We start from the raw sequence: 19715 nt of genomic DNA on the forward strand, positions 1-19715 counted from the left end.
CAAGACTCGGCCCCATCTTTAGCAGAAGCGCTTCCTAAACAGAATAGCAAAGCTGTTATGATAACAGCAGAAACCCAAACTGAGTCTCCTCCTGAAAAGGTTGGTGGGGCTATGATGGCCACAGCCCAAACTCAAACAGATATGTGTGTTGTGAAGCCTGAAATGATGGATCACTCCACCCAAACTGAGAGCATGGAGGAGGAAGAGAAATCTCCCCCTCACCAGACATTAGGACAGGATCAGTCTCCTCAGGGAACTGATCTTACCCATGATGAAGGAACTGCCCCAGAGGTTGTTAGGCCTGGCCTGACAGAGCCTCTGATGGCAGTGGACCCTTCTCGGGTGGGACCCAGTCTGGAGCAGGTAACCTGCCCCTCTCTACCTTGCCTTAGTCAGCCCAGGGCTGCAGAGGACAAGAAGGACAGTGAGACCCAGAGGGCCCCCTGTCAAATAAAGCACCCCATCAACAGATTAGGGGCACCATAACTAGTTGCCCTAGTAAGGTGAACACTTTAAAAAACCCCTGAGGGAGCCCCCTTAAAAGTAGTTAGGGACCTCCCACAGATGGATGCTGTTGGGCACAGCCAAACCTGGGACCCAAAGGGCCGAAACCTGAACTGTCCCTCCAGTAAACCAAAACAAGGGACCCAGCCTCCAGCTTTAGGTAGCCAGAGGTTGACCCTGAGAGCACAGTGCAACTCAGTTGAAGAAAGAAAGGCACACCTGGTGAAAGATAATTGGAGGAAGCTGAGCCCTAAATTAGTGGAGCCTCACTTCAATACTCCATATCCAAACCAGCCTTTAACTTTGCATAAGCACACCCAAGGTAGTGATTCCCTGTCGTGGAGACCCTCTAATACCCCAAGGGTGAGGGACTGCTCAGTGGACCATGAGACAGGGGGTACCCATGCTAGTGCAGATACTTCCTTATATGGCCACTCAGGCAATATAGGCTTACCTGTACAAGGATAGCCTTATCTCCTTTCGTTTGGGGGGGTTGTATAGGAAGGTGGCTACCTGACCATGGTTACCCCAGATTTTTGCCTTGTGTTTAGCTGGTTTTCGACTTAGTTGGCCTGGTCTCCTGCTAATCAGGGCCCCAGGCTATCTGCTCTCTCTGTAAAATGGATTCCATGTACCCTAGGTCCATAACTAAATTGGCTTGGGTCACCTTATCAGCCCCTGTACAGAGCACTATAGGGGCCCAGGGCATAGGTGCATCCAAGGCCTACCAGGGGCAGCAGCATAAGTTTTGCCACCCCTGGCTGGCTATCCAAAATTGAGACAACTGGCTGATTACTCAGCTGGGGCAAGGTGGTGTAATCACCCCTTGCTTAGATATAGTATGCCTATATCTGAACCTATCTGGACACATATAAACCTATAAGCCACTCCTATGGCAGGCCTTAACAATCCTGGAGGCTGAGTGCGTGGTTTTATGTGAGATGGTGCTCTAGCATGAGCTGAGCCTGTCTGCAGCTGTCGGGACCAATTCCCTAAGCTGTTCCGGGATAATGCCGTACCATATACTATTAAGTGCATTATAATCCTCGCGGTTATATGTTAACTTTGGTTTGGCATTATCAAAACATGTCGTGTAAGGTGTCATACGATTTGGAATACTACCCCCTCGTCAGTCCTGGCGACGGGGGTAGCATTCCACCCCTCTAGAGGGAGACAACATGTTACTTTGCTAAAACGCGGTTGATTTTAAAAGGAGCCTCAGATCCACAAAATGGATGCTTCTGCCACAGACACAAGTCTGACCTCCTGCAGCTGACCAAAACTCAGCCAAGGAGGCCTGGACAAAGGATTTCCTGTCACAGTGCGGTGTCACACCACCCCAGACAGGAGATAGTGGATTGTAGCAGGGAGGTTTGAAAGAAACCAGACACTGCCTGGGGAGAACAAGGCTTCCCCTTGCATAATCCGGCCAAACCGGTTCTGAGGCACACCAGCCCCAGTCCCAGCGCGGCCTGGATCAAAGGGAAAGGGGTGTATCCACCCCTTTCCTGGGTCCCACCCATAGGAGGGGACCTAGCAGGTAATCCAGCCCCCTAGATTGGTATAAGAATGGGAGCAGTGCCAACTCACTCAGATTATCCTGATGAAACATTTGAAACAAAACTCTGGACCCTTCGACATCCTACTCGACGTAGAAGACTGAAGAATCTCCCTTGTGGCCAAGGAGTGACCACCCTGTGCAAACAGGCACCATCCAGCACCTCGACGTCTGCTTTGTTGCAGTTCCCGCCGGAACTCGAGCGACAGAGATCGCTGAGATCAAGCTTGCCTGCCTTCTTACAGCCCGATCCACAGTCCCTGCAGAGTTGAGACCCGTGGAAGTGACCGTAAGCGTGGGGCACGCCATCTTGAAAAGACCACGAGACGCTGACCGTGCAGCCCATGAGTGACCCTCGAAGCTGTACACTGGGGTTTGAGAAGCCCCAGCCCTGAGCCACTTTTGCACCGAAGCTCACTCCTCTACACTTGACGAGGGCTGCGTGGGGCCCTTCTGCTCTCTTTGGCTCAAAGGGTTGGCCCCGTCACTTGCCAGCTGGCTTGTGGCCCCTGTGCCTACGAAAACTAAAATACGACTTGCGATTCTGGTTGCTCCAGACTTGCACCCGCTCTGACCCTCCTGGTCCAAGTGAGAAGTAATCTTCCAATCCGGCGTGGATTGCTCTTGCCAAGTGTTGTTTGCTCCGATCTTGAAGCCGACAGCGCCGATGGTGAGAACCTGCGTGGGACAGCTCGTGACCCGCTCCTGGACGTCGCAGATGCCCCAGAGCCCACCTGGCAGCGGAGAGAAGCTCCTCGACAACCACCTGATTGCGCCCGACATTGCCTGGTTCCGTCCTGGTTCCACCCTGGTCACTGCTGAGTGACCCAGACTCTGTCCCGTCTGCTTTCAGGTACTTTACGACTCTGATCCACCCTTGGATCACACCGGACACTTCTCCTTCACATCACCTGCAGCATCTTCAGCTTCAAGCACTAACAACCTGCGTGACGAAACCCGGCGCCACTTCGACCCTATGCACCCGCTTCCTGTGGGTGAGGTAACTCAGCAACGTCAGTGTTCCCACACTGGTACACACCTCTGGGGTCTGTGTCTAAAGTTTTGTCCTTCTAGGTTCAGCGGAAGTATCCTTAAACTCTATTTGTGTAACTTTTACGCACCATTGACTTTGCATTGGTGCATGCGTGTGCTTTAAGCGCTGCACCCGAATCCCGCGGGCTTTTCCCGACTTCAGCATTGCTTGTCCCGACTGCTCCCAGTGATGCCTTAGGCCCTAGGCCTAACCACTGTTTGATTGGTATTTCTTATACCACTTTCTTAATATATGGTTTGAGTGGCCACCCGCCCTCATCCATAATTGTGCAACTTTCATATGTTATACTGTGCTTTTGATTTAACGCTTGTGCCCCTTTGCTCATAAAGAGTACTGGGGATTATTCTAGTAATAAATACATATATTTTTATAATATATAACTTGTGTGGTGTCCTTTCATTTGATATTATAGGATTGTGATTGGTAAAACAGCTTGCTTAACACGACCTCTTGAGTTAAGCCTTTAAGGCTGCTTAGTCCATGCTACCCTTAGGATAGCTTGTCTATAAAGTTGACTTACAACCAGACACCATAAGGGATTGTTTGGACTGATACAAGGTGGTTCCAGAATTGGAAACATCATATATCAGGCCAACTTCTCACAATCAAATATTATGGTATGCGGTCCAAAGAGTACAAAAACTAAGATTTTCATAGTACAGGACAAGAGAATAGAAAAGGCTGAGAATGTTATCTACCAGGGGAACTTATTTAACAAAAAGCTATGTTGGGACCAACTTGTGACAGCAAGAGACCACCAAACAACTAGAGCTGTGGATGGGCTATTTCCAGTTGCATGCAAATTAGGACATAAATCTATTAGGGAAATAATCACCCTTTACAAATCCAAATGCCTTTCGATTGCAACATATGGCACAGGGGTGTGGGGGCATCATAATATCCGCCAGCTACAAATAGGAAAATAAATTCATTAAAAGGCTTATGATGACACCTAATAGTGACCCTAACCCATTATGTCATGAAGGATTGGGATTAGAACATATAGAGGATCCCATATCTTGTGCTTCTCTACTCCTATGGGTGAAAATTTTACTATCTCAAGAACTAACATTTTCACGAGAAATAATAAAAGATTGTCAAAATCCGGCCAACTCTCTAAAAATACCATGGCTTTGTTTTGTGAAAGATAAATATTATGAAATAGGATTTGGGCATTTCTATGATAGTCCTGAAAGCATCCCTCTGAACACCAAAGTCATCATCAAAGAGGCGTTACATTCAAGGGGAAACATGCATTATCCTCACCAAGGTGAGATCGGTCCCATGCACTTGTCCCCTGCCACATTGAAATATTTTTTAACATTCACCACTAATCTGCAGATTACATTTTATTTAACTACATTTCGGTTAGGTACCGTGCATTTTTGCTGGAGTTTCCTCACCAGAGTGGTTGGGTGAATGATCTCTCACCTTGTCCATGTGATAATCTTACAAGCCAAAGCACTTTATCGTATTCTCCACTTTATATATATTGGCAAGGAGTACATTTTTAATCCGACTGTTAAAGAAAATTCGCCCTTGTACATATGTTGATGGTTTTAAATTATTTCACTCACTAGCTACCCCTGATGTTTGTATTGCAGCAGCTAATTATATCAAATTATCTTTGGCTATTAGGAAACGTTATAGAAAGATTTCCCTGTGTTGTCTCGCCGTAACTACCCTATTCAAAGAGCCCCATGTCCCTGTTTTTTTTATGAATAGTTTTTAACATATTGTTCAGAACTGTTTATATGCGGTGATAATGTTTTTGTTAATCCTAATGGTGTTATGAATTGATACAATGTTGTTTTTATTGAGTTTTAAGTAATATGCTCTTTTGAAGATTGTGGATTTTAATCAACTTGGAACTTTTAGAGGTCTATTGAGCTGCCATAAAGGCCACTAGAAAAGCACCTTACCTTAAGAATTGACATGGCTCATAGTTTCCCATCGTGAAGTTTTTAAGTGTCTACTTAATTATTGTATGTTGGCATTTGAAGCCATCATGTTTGACCCAGCAAATGCATTTTAGTGACATATGTAACGTTATTGTATGCTTATTTGTCCTAGGCTGGAAATCGATGCTGCTGCTGTTGATGCACTGAATGCCCTTTTTTTGTACTCTTTTATGGCTGTGTAAGCCAAATAAAGATTTATTGATGATGACCAATATATAAAGACAAACCACAGAAATCAGATTGCACATGTGACACACTCATATGATTATGACATATAGGGATAATCCCATACTTGCTAATTAAATTTCATGTACTATATGCATGGTACAAAATAGGCAGACTGTTCATTTACTTATTTTTTTCTCTCTCTCTCTTTCCCCTCCTTTTCATTTAAATGTAATAATGTATTGCAGATTCCATACACAATAAGATTTTACACATGGGTTCCCACAAACAGTGAAAGCAAACAAACTGCCCAACTAGGGTGTTATACTCACAATGTGGGGTGATGTTATGCACAACTGTGATTATGAGAGTGGCTATGAACCGCTCTGTTTTAATTTGTATTACAATAGAGTTAGCAACTGCAGCTATTTCTTACATTTTTTTTATCCTTTCTGAAGTTGTGGGGGCAACCCCCATACGACAAAACAAGTGTTTGCTAAAGTTCTGAGAAGAGGTCAAGGCACCTGATAATAAAGCCACATTTTTATGACAATGCGTGTGCCTTATCCTGTGAAATATTATTTGCCTCAATACAAGCCCAGTATTTCAAAATATAATCATGATTCTGAAGCCAGGGGAATCTTCACTGGTTTAGAGTAAAGAATAGACTTTGGGGCATATTCACGAAGGAATGGTGGAGTGTGGTGTTATGCCACAATTGGTAATACTGTGCCCAACATTCTGAAAACTCAGGGATGCAAAGTATTTACAAAAATATGGCGCACCCCTGCATTTCCCCTAGTGCTGGCACTAAATTTAGCTGCCTAACGCCATTGCAGCCACTCTTGCATCATTGTGCAAGGGTACCTGCATTGCAGAGAATGATTCTTAATGTGCAGGTAGGTGTCCCTTTCTTCACATAAACAATCACTAATGGTGATTTGTAACTTCAAAATGCAGCACATGTAGAAGTTGCAACTCGTCATTATTTAATGATTGCTTATGTGCAGGAAGGGACACCTTCCTGAACATGAACAATCACTAATGGTGATTTGCTTTTTCTATGAGTGCTGCAGAATGCAGCACACATAGGGGCATATTACAAGGGGATATTGTCACCAGAATGTGACTTTTAGTGATGTTCTGGTGGCGATATCCCCTTCTCCTAATTTACAAGGCAGGCTTAACGCAGCCTTGTACATAAGGCCCTTTTCACGCTTCACTTAGCGTGAAATGGGCATGGAATGGGTGATGCAGAGGGCATACGGCCACAGAACCCATTGCTTATTGATGCTGTCCCATATTTACAAGGATGGGGCAGTGCCAAAAACTAAGGTTAAGTAAAACCTGATCTTAGGATGGGAATACGAGGAGAAATTACTAATTTCTCCTCGTATTTTGCTCTTTCTATGTGTGCTTCATTCTACAGCACACATAGAAACAGCAACTCGCCTTTAAAGATTGTTTATGTGGAAGGTTTCTTTTCCTGCACATAAACAATTGCCCCCGCAACCCAGGCACCCTCGCATTATGGCACAAGGGTGCCTGCACTGGTGCTAGGCAGCTCTGTTGTGCCAGCAGTAGGGGAAATGCAGGGGTGTACCATATTTTTGTAAATATGGTGAATCCCTGCATTTAAAAAATGTGGTGCGTAGCATTTCCAATTTTTGGGGTAACACTGCGCTTCGACATTTTATTGTAAATATCCCCGATGGAAACAGCAAAAATAAGGAGAAATTAATCATTTAATCGTTTAAGAACAGATTTTCCTTGGTATTATTTTTGGTGCTGTCCACACATTTACACCAGCCTTGTAAATAGGGGGCAGCATCAAAAAGCAATGGGTGTTGCGGCAGAACACCCACTACAATACCCATTGTCCGCCCCTTTCACTCTAAGTGCTTCATGAATAGGGTCAGTATTTACAAGGCGCCGTTAAGCCACATTAATGAGCTTAATGCTGCCTTATAAATAAGGCGAAGAGGTTATCGCCACCAGAACATCAAAAAAAGTGACGTTCTGGTGGGGATAGCCCCTTGTAAACATGTCCCTTTGTGTCTCTACAAAACTGCCCCATGCTAACTTAAAAGCAAAATCAGATATGATCAGAGTGAATATTCTCATAGATATTGAACAAAAGATCTTCTTCACTCCCCTCCTTATACTTTGCAAATTATGAGTGGGAGCGTTTAAGAAAAGGGGCTAACCTCTGATATTTTCTTCATGAGCCTCAAGGCTCGAGGTCTCTATACTTCCATTGACATTTCTTCTCAAGACTGCCCTTTTCTCTAAGTTCTGTCCTTCCTAATCTACTATAACGCTTAAAGATTCACCCTCTATGTTGGGCTACACAAGTGTCATCATTGTTTGGGCCCTGATCAGTTGGAGGGATTACAATTGTCTTTATCTAAAAGAAAGGCTCCAGATCAAGTAATAAGTATGGTTGTTTCTTCTCTTTAAAAAAAATAAGTCCACACGGGACCTTGATGGCCTATGCCATTATGGCTAACATTCCTGTTATTAGCTGACTCATACATCTTCAGATCACCGCTAAGCAGGATTGTGACCTAATAAGGCATAGAAACGCTTCTGGTGGCAGTTTTGACTGCTTCAGGTTAGACTTGGATGGTGTCAGAGTCACAGCTCTGACATGTAGGACTTGTTGATGTCCTCTAGGGTGTATGCAGGAACTGAACCTGTAAGGTCTGATTTGGATTGGATTTCGCCGTAATGTGTTCGTTACTCAAAGGCAGTTTTGTGTCACCATTGTATATTTTGCACAGAGTCGAAAACAGGAAGCACCAATATATGCGGCTCTCATTCACAAAAATCAAAACATTACCCTTGCAGAATGAATCGAACGATTAAAATAAATTCACAATTGCTCTAGAATTCATACAACAAATCCAGGACTATGGTTGTGAAGCATAGCAGAAGAAAGCTACTCAATATTTTGCTATATAGCCCGTGAAAGATGGAAACAAATAGGAATCTGTTATATCGTGCTGCTTGGCAACAAGCAGCTCTAGAGTGCTTTGTGCCATTATTTGACAATCAAGGAACTATATCTAGTGAAATAATTGCGAAATTGAAACAAGCAGTAACTAGCTTCAGTATTTCTAATGGAATTATCTGTATAAAAAAGAATCCCAGTACGTATCGCATAATAGTTTGTATAAATAGGAATATTAACCTCTAGCATCAGACTCCCTCTAGACAATCAGGTACAGTATATCCAGTCTGTCTAGTATGTCTATACAAAAGTATTTATATTTCATAAATTCTGTGAGCACGCCGGTCTATAGTTTGTCAGTTGTTCCCAGTTTGCACCAGATATGCCTCCGCTGGCATGCTGAGCCCACATTTATGAAGTCCTGGCCTTCAGTATTCTCTCACTTCAATACTCACTCGCTGGAGTTGAGAGGCCCATCTTCCTTGCCTGGCATATTCTCCCAGCTGAGTAACGAATCCGCTGGAAACAAACAGAGATACGTGAAACACAGAGGATAGTAGCCTCAACAATGGACTAGGACATCTTTCAACTATAAACTCTTCAATGCTCCTCACCTCCCCATCCATCCTTTCTTATTCATTCACTCTCTGCGTTTTTGGGTCCAAGCTTAATTTAGCCTCTCCCTCCTCGCAGTGATGACAAAAAACACCAAGGTCTTTGCTGGATTTTCATTCTTACTATCACACCTACATGCAGTGGCGGCTGGTGACATTTGAAAGTGGTGAGGCGTACATATTGCACTTTGGCGAGCGAGCGTAGCGAACGAGCCAGAACCTCCTTTGGGAGGTTCGGAGGGTATTCTCCCCGAGAAAACTTTGAAAAAAGAGTGTGCCAATGGTGCATTCTCAAACAAATTTGAGAAAGAGGTGGCTTGGCAAACACAACTCTGGGAGTAGCCAGACAAGTCTCTTTGCACTTGCACAGATACATCACTCTCCCTGCATTCACAAAGGCACACTACTCACCCTGCACTCATAGACCCAATACTCACCCTTCCATGACACATCACTAAGCCTGCATTCACCCATCCACATCACTCACCCTGGATTCACACAGGCACACTACTCAAACTGCACTCACACAGACATCACTCACCCTTTGCTGCACTGCACTCAATAGGTTTCATTTATTACAGCCTGTCTAGGCCTGACATTGCCTGGTAACAGACTACAGTAGAACCCCCATGCTTCAGCAATCCCCAGGAAAGCCCATGGAACATAACACCCTACAACACGACTTAGTCATAACAAGTCCCCACTGCCCACCTCCACGTTTTAAATTGTATCACATAAGCAGTCTGATCACCTTAAACACAACCCTGACCTTCTGAAAGTCGAGAAGCGGTACTTTAACAACCAGTTTAATAGTACAGCCTGATAATTACAGAACTTCAGAATGGCAGAAGTGGCTTAAAAGAGCTATATAAAAATGTAATTAAATTGAATGTAAAAGCAATGCGGCTACAGATGGGTGGGAAACAGAGAATGAGGGTTCCTGACAGGGCCAGGAGGTAGGTACTGGAAGTGGACTTTCCTTCTTGCGAATAGTCGATGGCAAGCCTTTTACAGGGTGATAGGGCTGGGGAAGAGTCAGTCACGGCATGCCTGTGTCTCCGGAGAGCTAGACAAAGGAGGACGAATAGCTGTCAATAGTGCAGCAGGTGCAGTGGCACTGTGGCCACTGCAGTGTTGCCCAATTATAGGTGATTTTTGAATACCATCTGGGGTGTTGGAGCCTCTTATTCCTGTTCGCATTAGGACCCTCAATATGCCACTGGGACAGAGTCAGTAGTAACTCAGGCGGCCGTGATCACAACCTGATGGTGTCATATTTTGTGTCCCACGTGGCTGGAGCTTCAGGCCTCGTTACGGTTATCTGGCACAGTGGTGCCTCCTTCCATAGCAAACACCATCAGTGTAAACATACACTGGTAGATGCTCTATCAAGAGAGCAGTGGGTGTACACCAACCATGAGGGAGTGGCTGCGGCATGCTGACAACTAGACCTGTGAGCAGCAGAACACTACAGGGAAGTCCTGGCACATGTAGCCTTAATGACCCTCCCTGTGTGCTTAAGCGTAGTTGGCTGGCCTCGCGCATGCCAGTCCAGAATAAGGGTTTGAACAATGGCCCTGGGGCTCTGGGCGTTGTTCCGTGTGGAGCTGGACAAGGGAGTAACAAATTCGTGTGTCGCTGTTATTACGTCAGCACCACCTGAACAACGTTCGGCAATGTGTCACCATGTGACCCAAGTCGAACGAAATAAGCCACATGGACATAAGAGGAATACACTGACCCTACCTTCATCAATACTACAACATTTGAAAGACAATAGACACGACACATCTGTGTGATTCGGAATGTTTAATGCACATTCAGTGGAGTGTTGCATATGGAACAGTACAGGGCCATGCAAACCCCAATTTACAATGTTGGCCCGTGGAGGGCTAGCCAGAGTCCTTTAGGGAATGACAAGTCCAAAGGAAGATGAAGAGTTCGGTCCGTAGTCCATTTGCTGTGTCATTGGTGATCAAACAGAATATGGCAGTCCATTGCGAGGTCCAAGGTGAGTGTTGCAGAGTGTATCGGGGGACAGTTAAAGGTGATGATGCAGAGGCAGAACCAAGCTGAAACCGGTCATATGGCGGAGATTAATACTACTGCGTACTTATTACCATGATGGCGGTTTCATTCGCATCTTCGTCCACTGCTGTTTCATGTGCCTCACATGTGGGTGGTGGTGTTATATCTCCAGCACTGTGTGGCAGTCTCACCTCAGGGACCGGAGGTGGAATGTCTGCCACACTGTGTGGCACTGGCACTTCAGGGTGCGGAGATGTGGATGTAGTGGTAGCAGCAGCATGCATCAGCACCAGGTCTTGTGACAGCAATGCCATATGGAGGATTTTTGGTCATTGAGGAACGCAGCTACCACTAGCTGGTGTGCAGCTGTGGCAGCCACTCTTTCCGCATTGGCCCGCTCCATGGTCTCCATGAGCCTCCGCATGATTCCCACCTCCCGGGGGAGCTCGCTGGAGCCACTCTGACTAGATAGTCGTTCTTGTCCCTGAGTCAGGACGCTGGTGATGTCAGCCCTGGTTTGTTGGAGAGCATGGAGCGGTCTGTGGGTGTCGGTTAGGGACTGTGAGTGGTCCCTGGTGGGGGTTAGACTCCCACGTATGGAATCTAGTTTGTCTGCCATACGGTTGAAGCCCACCCGCACCTGTTCAGCCAGCTGCTCTTGGCATCCCAACACATGGCGTTGAAAGGCCATGTGTTCTTTGTGAGGGTTCTGGGAGGCAACAGTAGTGGTGGGTACTGCCTGCTGTATGGTCTGTGCAGGGGGTGGGGTATCGTCGTTGTAGCTGGGCTGCCTGCTCCTGGAGGTGGGCTGCGGAGACTGTCAATGAACTCTTGGAGGGCGTTGGAGTCGAAGCTGTGGTGGTCCTCTTTGTCATCAAAGAAGAGAGGTTCGGGCTGCTCTGCAGGAGGTGTTGATTGTCCCTCTGCACTGTTAAGGGGAGATGCAGTTTAATAATGACTGTATACATCGTGGCTGTTTGGGAGGAGCTGCCTATTTGATGGGGTACAGTGGACATTTCGACAACAGACGTGTGTGTGTGTTTGTACTTGTACATTATCATCTCACATTTCCCTGCAATGCCACTTGTGATTTGTCAGTGTCTACACCCAGTTGGCACCAGTTGTGTCCTGTGTTCTGTGGTGGACGTGTTGTGGTTTGTGCCTCATTGTTGTCAGTGTTGATGTGCTCTGCATGTTATGTGTGTGTGCTGCATTCTGGGGATGTGGTCCCTGCTGCTCTGTCTTGCTGCCCCTTATCCCTTTTCTGTGATGTGCCTTTGCTTTCTGTGCTTTTACAGTGCTGAGATGTTGCATACTTTGGTACATTGGTCTCTTGGTGGGAGTTGGGGACTAGGGCATGGTTTGTCTACAGATTTGCTCAGCTCAATTGACAATGTGTGCCATTGTGGCCAACTCCCCCTGTTCCCCCAGTCCCTGGTTGTTAATCACCCTGGTGCTGTGGTGTCTGGACATTTTGAGCAGTGTATGGTCCCCCGACTCCAGACACACTCTCCCCATTGATGTCTGTGGACACCATTTCCTCCAGGTCATCCAGCTCCTCCTGTGGCGCTGGACTCCCACTTCCAGTCTGCATTGCTGCCTCCGGTTGTTGGTGAGTTTCAGCTTGGTTTTGCAATTGACGTCATTCCAGCACCTCTTGACCACTTCCATTGTCCTCTTCAGCACTCCGACTGCATTCACCTTGTCCACAATGGACTGACATAGTCCATTTTTTGTTGCCAATGACACAGTGGAGGTGACGAACAGTTGTTGATGGAGTTCGACAACCTCCGTTATCAGGATTTTGTTTTCCTGTGCACTGAAGCTTTTCTTCCTACTCTTCTTCTCCTTGGCCTTCCCTGACCCGAGGTCCCAGGCAGTTCCTCCGGGGGGGCTTGTGGGGTTCTGGTTCTCCTCCGTAATTGCTCCGGCAACATCCTTTGTGCTTCTCTGTTGTTTGGCATTTGTTTGTTAGTTTTTTTTCTAGTTTTATGGTGATTTTTATTTCCTGACACGTGTGAATTGCAGGCCTGTAGCTGGTTTTTGGTGATTTTTGTATCGCGATTGGCCTCATTGCAGCTTTTTTTGCATTTGCGTTTCACATTTTTGCGGCGTGGTGTTAAGTGCATTATAATCCTTTTGGTTAATGCTAACTTGGGTTTGGCTTTATCAAAACATGTCGTGCAAGGTGTCAAACACTGTGGAATACTACCCCCCGCCAGTTCTGGTTGCATGGGTAGTATTCCACCCTTCTAGAGGGGAAGAAATGTACACACTGGTATACCCGGTTAAAGTTTAAAAGAGCCTCAGCATCACAAAATGGATGCTGCTGCCACAGACACGAGTCTGACCTCCTGCTGCTGGATGAAACTCCAGCAGGGGAGGCTTGGACAATAGGTTTCCTGTCCAGGGAGGTGCTAGCACCTCCCCATACAGACTTTAGTATATTGGGGCAGGGTGGGTTGTATTCAGTGAATGCTTTTCAGACACTGCCTGGGGCACACAAGGTGCTCCATGCTTTTTCCAGTTCAAACCGGTTCCTGGGGCACTCAGCCCCAGCTCTGGTGTGAAAATGGACAAAGGGGAAGGGATGTCACCACCCCCACCCCAGGTCCTCCCATAGGTGGGACCCTAGAGTTAGTCCAACCCCTAAACTTGGTATAAGTATAGGACCCCAGTCCCTAGGACTTTAGATTAACCTGGACGAAACTCTGATACATAAATCTTGGACGTTCGACATTCCATATCGACTGGAAGATGGAAGAATCTCCCTTGTGATCAAGGAGTGACCACCCTGTTCAAACAGGCAACAAGAAGCATCTTTGTCAGTCTGCATTTTCGAGGCTCCCGCCGGATCCCGAAGAATCTGTGACACAGAAAATGGCCTTCCAGACATCTCTGACGCTGACCCGAGCTCCCAGCAAAACTGAGACCACTAGTGGACACAAGAGACGTGGGACCGGAACTCCTGGATATCCTGCATTTTTTGCAATTGCACCTACTTCCCGAAGTCTCCTGAAGTTGTGCATTGGGGTGTTTGAAGCACCTGCCCTGAGCACCTTTTGCACCGAAGCTCAGAGACCTGCACTCAACGAGTTTCCCATGGGCCAGCTTCGTGCATTTCCGCTTGAGGCTCCTTCACAATCCCTAGTCTGTTGGCTAGTGGGTCCCCACAAAGGACAATCCTTTGTTTCTTGAGCTTTCCTGGTTGTTCCAGATGTGCTCTCACTCCTCTCCAAAGGGGGAGTCCCTCAGACCTTGTTGGTCTGAACCGAAGCCAATCTTGTCATCTTGCATGGGCTGCTGTTGCCAAGGCTTTTTGGATCCAATCCGAATACTGACGCTGCAGCACTCGACAGCCTTTGTGGGACAGCTCAAATCCAGCTCCTGGTTGTCATCAACACCTCCTGCTCCTCGTGGCTGAAGAGTCAAGCTTCACCTCTTTCACCTAAAGGCACCCGACATTGGTTGGCATCTTCCTGTCGCCATCGTGGTTATTGCTAAATGACCCAGACTCTGTCCCCTCTGCTTTCAGGTTCTTTAGATCTTCGATCCACCCTTGGATCCACCTGGACACTTTTCCTCTAGCCGCCTGCAGCATTTCTTTGCAGCTCTCCATTGGAATCAACGACGAAATCCAACACCAAAAGACACCTATGCACCGGCATCCCTGGGTGAGGTAACACGAGTACTCCGGTGCTCCCGTGGGTCTTGACTCTCGAAGTGGCTAAGTATAAAAGGGTTCCATTGTAGTTCAGCCCTAAGTGTACTTAATCTTTAAAATTGTAACTTGTTTGTTTTCCATAGAAAGTCAATGGTGATTCACAGCAGTGTTTAGACACTGCACCCGTCTCCCGTGGGTCTCCTGTGTCCTAACCGTGGGTGGTTCCTGGTTGCCCCAGCGGTTCTACAGGCCCTAGGCCTGCTTTCTATCCCTCACATGGTTGTAATTTTACCTCAAGCCTCATAAAAAGACCAGAGGGGTTGTGTTTACATTAAATACATATATATTTGATATATACCTTGTGTGGTGTACTTTCATTTGGTCATTCAAGAGATTATATACTGATAAAACAACTTGCTTAACTCGCCTCTAAGTCTTAGCCTGAAGGCTGCTCTCCACAGCTGCCACTAGGGTAGCTTTCTATAAAGGTTGACTTTAAGCCTACCATTAATAAGGGTCATTTGGGCTGGTGAAAGGTGCCCACTAGAATAGTGGACATCATATGCCAAGCCAACTTCTCACATTGGTGGCAGCGGTTTGATTACATCTTGCATTTTTTTTTACCAGATAATCTTGAGAATATCATTTGAAAAATTACTTAAGGTACCAGTAGGCACATTTAAATCAAGCATATAATACATAAGTTCTACTGAACTTAGAAGTTGTAGGTGGTAAGGGCTCAGCACACCCTGACTACAACTACTAGGGAGGTTTAGAAGGAATCCAAGTAGTGTAGGTAGGTGCACACACCACACCTCACTAGTCATGACTTCAAAGGAGAGACCCAGCGAGTCTGTTCCAGATGGCAGTCCAATACAGCCATCTAAGTATGACACATTCCCTTTTCAAGAGTTAAGGGCTCTGTGTTCATTCAGAAAATTGAAGACAGGGCAAAACCCCAATACCCAACGCATTGTAGAGGTGTTATTGCTTGATGACTTCCTAAAAGCATCAAATCCCTTGGGGATAGACAATGGTACTGGGGTAGACACATCAAAGAAGAGAATACTGGTGGGTTGCCCCACCAGGACTCTGAAGATGATGATAACCAGGATGAAGATGAAGATCTCAACTTGGGGAATGTAGACTTACCTGGAGATGAGGAAGGTCAAGGTGTGCCTCCCTTTATTCTCCCGAGTAGGGGTAGTGTTGTGCCAAGAAGGAATAGATCTCCTTCAGGGAAGTCTGTTCATTCTGGTGTATCACTAGGGTCTTCTGCCTCTTCGCATAGGAGGAGGACCTCCCCTGAGAAGAGGGAGCATAAAGCTAGGATGATAGAAGCCAAGCTTAGGATAAGGAGGCAGGAAGTAGCCTTAGAATGAGAGACCCTAGCTCTTGAGAGAGAAAAAAAGATGGGACTAGAGTTCCATGGTGGCAGCAAAATCTCTAGTGGTAGGGATAGGTCTTATGACCATAAAAACCTAAGCATGAGTGTCCCTCCCTATCAGACCTGGGATGACACCCACAAGTGGATTACTGCACTGGAGAGGGCCTGCAAAGTACAGAAGGTACCACAGGGGCAGTGGGCAGCAATCTTGTGGCTCTCCTTTGCAGACAAAGGTAGAGACAAGCTCCTCACTGTAAGAGAAGAGGATGCTGACAATTACAATATCCTGAAGAGTGCTCTGGTAGATGGGTTTGGCCTAACCACTGAACAGTATAGGTTGCAGTTCAGAGACACCCAGAAGGCACAGACTCAGAACTGGACTGACTTTGTTGATTGTTTTACTAAGGCTCTGGAGGGCTGGTTACTGGGCAGTAAAGTGTGTGACTATAAAGGATTGTATAATCTAATCATGAGAGAACAGATTCTTAATAACTGTCAGAACCAGTTGTTTCATCAGCACCTGAATGACTCTGATCTGACCTCTCTCAAGAATTGGGAAAAAAGGCAGACAAATGGGTGAGAATCAGGGTGAAGCAGAAATTACAGAACGAAGGTGGTAACCAGAAGAAGCAAGATCAAAAGGGTGGGGAGAAAGGTAAAAATCAGAGGTCTTCACAAGGTCCCCAAAAAGCTTTTAATGGTGGGGGTCCCCAATCTAAAAAGAAAGAAGGCCCAAAGACACCATGGTGCAAAATTTGTAAGGTTAATACTCACTGGACTAGTGAGTGCACCAAAAAGGAGACAGCTCCAGCCACCATTGCCCCTGAGGCAACTGTTCCCCCTAGTTCAGCTATAAGTGGTGGTTCTCAACAGAAGGGTGTGGTAGGGTTAACCCTGGGAACTGAGATGGACTCTGGCCTAGTCAGAGTACCAACTCAAGATGTTTTGATCTGTGATGGACGCATGGATATGACCTCCTCTGTGAGTACCAGTAACTGGGCAAGTCCAGACAAACTCCTTTAATCAATAAGAAAAAGGCTCAGGCCTATAGAGACACAGGGGCTAGTGTCACCCTGGTGATATCTGACTTTGTGGACCTTGGACAAGTCATACTTGGAGAGACGTTCAAGTGACCAATACTCCTGGCGGAGTGATTCAAGCGCTATATAAACTCACAAATAAATAAATAAATAAATAGTATGGCAGTTGTTAATTTCTTCTAGGGAGGGGTTACTAGCCTTAAGAAGGTTGGTATCAGTGCAGACCTCCCTATTGAATGCTTGCTTGGCAATGACCTTGAAACTTCAGCCTGGTCTGAAGTGGCACATGTCCTTGCAGTGACTAGGTCACAGGTCAAAAAGTCTAACACTGAACAGGCACTGGATTCTGGAATAATGGACCAGTTGCCTACCAGGAAAAGGAGCAGTAGAGTTAAGGCAGTGCCTTCCCCCGTGACTCAGAGTGAGGATCAGCCTTCTGAGGAAGCTGATTGTGAGCCTGAAGAAGGAACTGTGCCAGAAGAGCTTGAGCCTGATCAGGTTGAGTTTCTTAGGACAGGGGGCCCTTCCAGGGCAGATCTGAGTCAGGCGCTGTTGAACTGCCCTTCTCTTGAACCCCTCAGACAGCAAGACAGGAAATGCTAGTGGCACCCATAAAATCTATTGGGATGAAGGGATCCTGTATTCAGAGAGTGGAGAACCCAAGCCTGGTGCTTCCAGGAGGTTGGTCATACCCTTGGCATTCAGGGGCTTCCTTTTGACACTTGGTCATGATATTCCCCTTGCAGTACATCTTGGCCAGAACAAGACTTGGGACAGAATTGTCCCTCACTTTCACTGGCTCCACATGTCAGAAGACACCAAGGAGTTTTGTCGCTCCTGTGTAACCTGCCAAGCCAGTGGCAAAGCAGGTGACACTACAAAGGCCCCCCTTATACCACTACCTGTGGTGGGGGTTCCCTTTAAAAGAGTGGGGATTGATATTGTTAGACCAATGGATCCTCAGACAGCATCTGGGCACAGGTTTATCCTGGTAGTAGTGGATCATGCCACCAGGTACCCAGAAGCTATACCCCTTAGGACCACTACAGCACCTGTTGTGGCAAGAGCCCTCTTGGGAGTTTTCTCAAGAGTGGGTTTCCCTAAGGAGGTGGTATCAGACAGAGGTGCAAACGTTATGTCTAGTTACTTAACTGCAATGTGGATGGAGTGTGGAGTGAACCACAAGTTCACCACACCCTATCATCCACAATGCAGTGGTCTAGTTGAAAGATTTAACAAGACCTTAAAGGGTATGATTAAGGCTCTCTCAGAAAAGCTCAGGCAGAGATGGGATATCCTGCTACCCTGCCTTTTGTTTGCATACAGGGAGGTTCCTCAGAAGGGGGTTGGCTACAGCCCATTTGAACTTCTGTTTGGGCACCCTGTCAGAGGCCCACTTTGTCTAGTGAAGGAGGGATGGGAGTTACTGCTCAAACCCCCTAAACATGAAATTGTGGACTATGTACTTGGTCTCCGCTCCAGGATGGCTGAGTACATGAAAAAGGCATCCAAAAACCTTGAGGCTAGGCAGGAATTACAGAAAGCCTGGCGTGACCAAAAGGCTGTACTGACTGTTCACCAGCCAGGAAAGAAAGTGTGGGTGTTGGAGTCTGTGGCCCCAGCAGCTCTCCAAGACAAGTGGTGTGGACCCAACACTATTGTTGAGCAGAAGGGAGAGGTTACCTATTTGGTAGACCTAGGAACTCCCAGGAGCCCCCATAGGGTGCTTCATGTCAACAGACTGAAACCATATGTTGACAGGGCAGACATGGGCTTGTTCATGGCTACTGATGAAGGTCAGGAGGAAGAGGGTGACCCTCTCCCAGACCTGCTCTCTCAGAACCCTGATGATGGATCAGTAGATAGTGTAGCCCTGGCAGGCAGCCTCACTGATCAGCAACAGACTGATTGCAGACAAGTTCTACAACGTTATGTTATGTTCTGTTATATTGAATTTGTACAGCGCGCAACTACTCAAAAGTATCCTGGCGCCAACAGAAGGAAAGGACCAGAAAGAGCACAAATCCGCCACTAGAAAGGCAACGTTTTCAGTTTTTTCCTAAAAAGCAGTGGGTCCTGGATACTTCTGAGCACCCAGGGCAACGTGTTCCAAGCCATACTGGCTTTCTGCACAAACAAAACGCCTCCCAGTCTATGGCAGTTGAACCTGGGGGACAGTAGCAGCCACTGAGCGAACGAGCGCAGCTGTCTTCCTGGTGTGTAAAAAGCAAACCTTCTCTGCAGATAGATGGGACCAAGACCCTGAAGAGCCCTATGAGCGATGGTCAGCATCTTAAATTTCACCCGCGAGTCAACTGGAAGCCAGTGCAAGGAACGCAAATGAAGGCACACACTGTGCCTGGACGTCAGTCCAAATAGCAATCTGGCCGCCGAGTTTTGAACAATCTGATATTTCTCAATAAGGTAGCCCAGGCTGCCTACCAGTAGGGCATTGGCATAGTCCAAAGGGGACAGGATAAGAGCCCGGACCACTGTTTCTCTGGCGCTGCCTGGCAAAAAGGAGAGAAACTTCCTCAAGATTTTTAAGGTGCCAAAGCATGTGCCCGCCAGCTTCTTTATTTGTGTAGAGAAATTCAGGTTGTCGTTGAACCAGACGCCCAGATTTTTTGTGGCACTTTTGTCTGCCATAGGACGAGGAAAGCCAGGAGGATAGAGCCTTTCTTTCAAGTCCAAAGTGAACGACCCATTTAAAAGCACTTCCGATTTCCCTTCATTGCATTTCAATTGAGCATTAGCCAGCCACTGGAAAACCGAAGACAGACAATG

General features: G+C 46.6%; 1 protein-coding gene across 1 annotated transcript in view; it reads right to left on the reverse strand.

The window, feature by feature from the left end:
• LOC147685416 (syntaxin-binding protein 4-like) overlaps nt 1-19715 on the reverse strand; it is a 1262048-nt gene that overhangs the window by 39628 nt on the left and 1202705 nt on the right. Inside the window, exon 21 of the mRNA XM_086939784.1 lies at nt 8651-8714. Within this exon, the coding sequence (XP_086795910.1) occupies nt 8651-8714 (64 nt within the window). The remainder of the gene's footprint in view (nt 1-8650; nt 8715-19715) is intronic.

Source organism: Lissotriton vulgaris, chromosome 10, assembly GCF_964263255.1.
Source record: "Lissotriton vulgaris chromosome 10, aLisVul1.2, whole genome shotgun sequence".
NCBI classification, from domain to species: Eukaryota; Metazoa; Chordata; class Amphibia; order Caudata; family Salamandridae; genus Lissotriton; species Lissotriton vulgaris.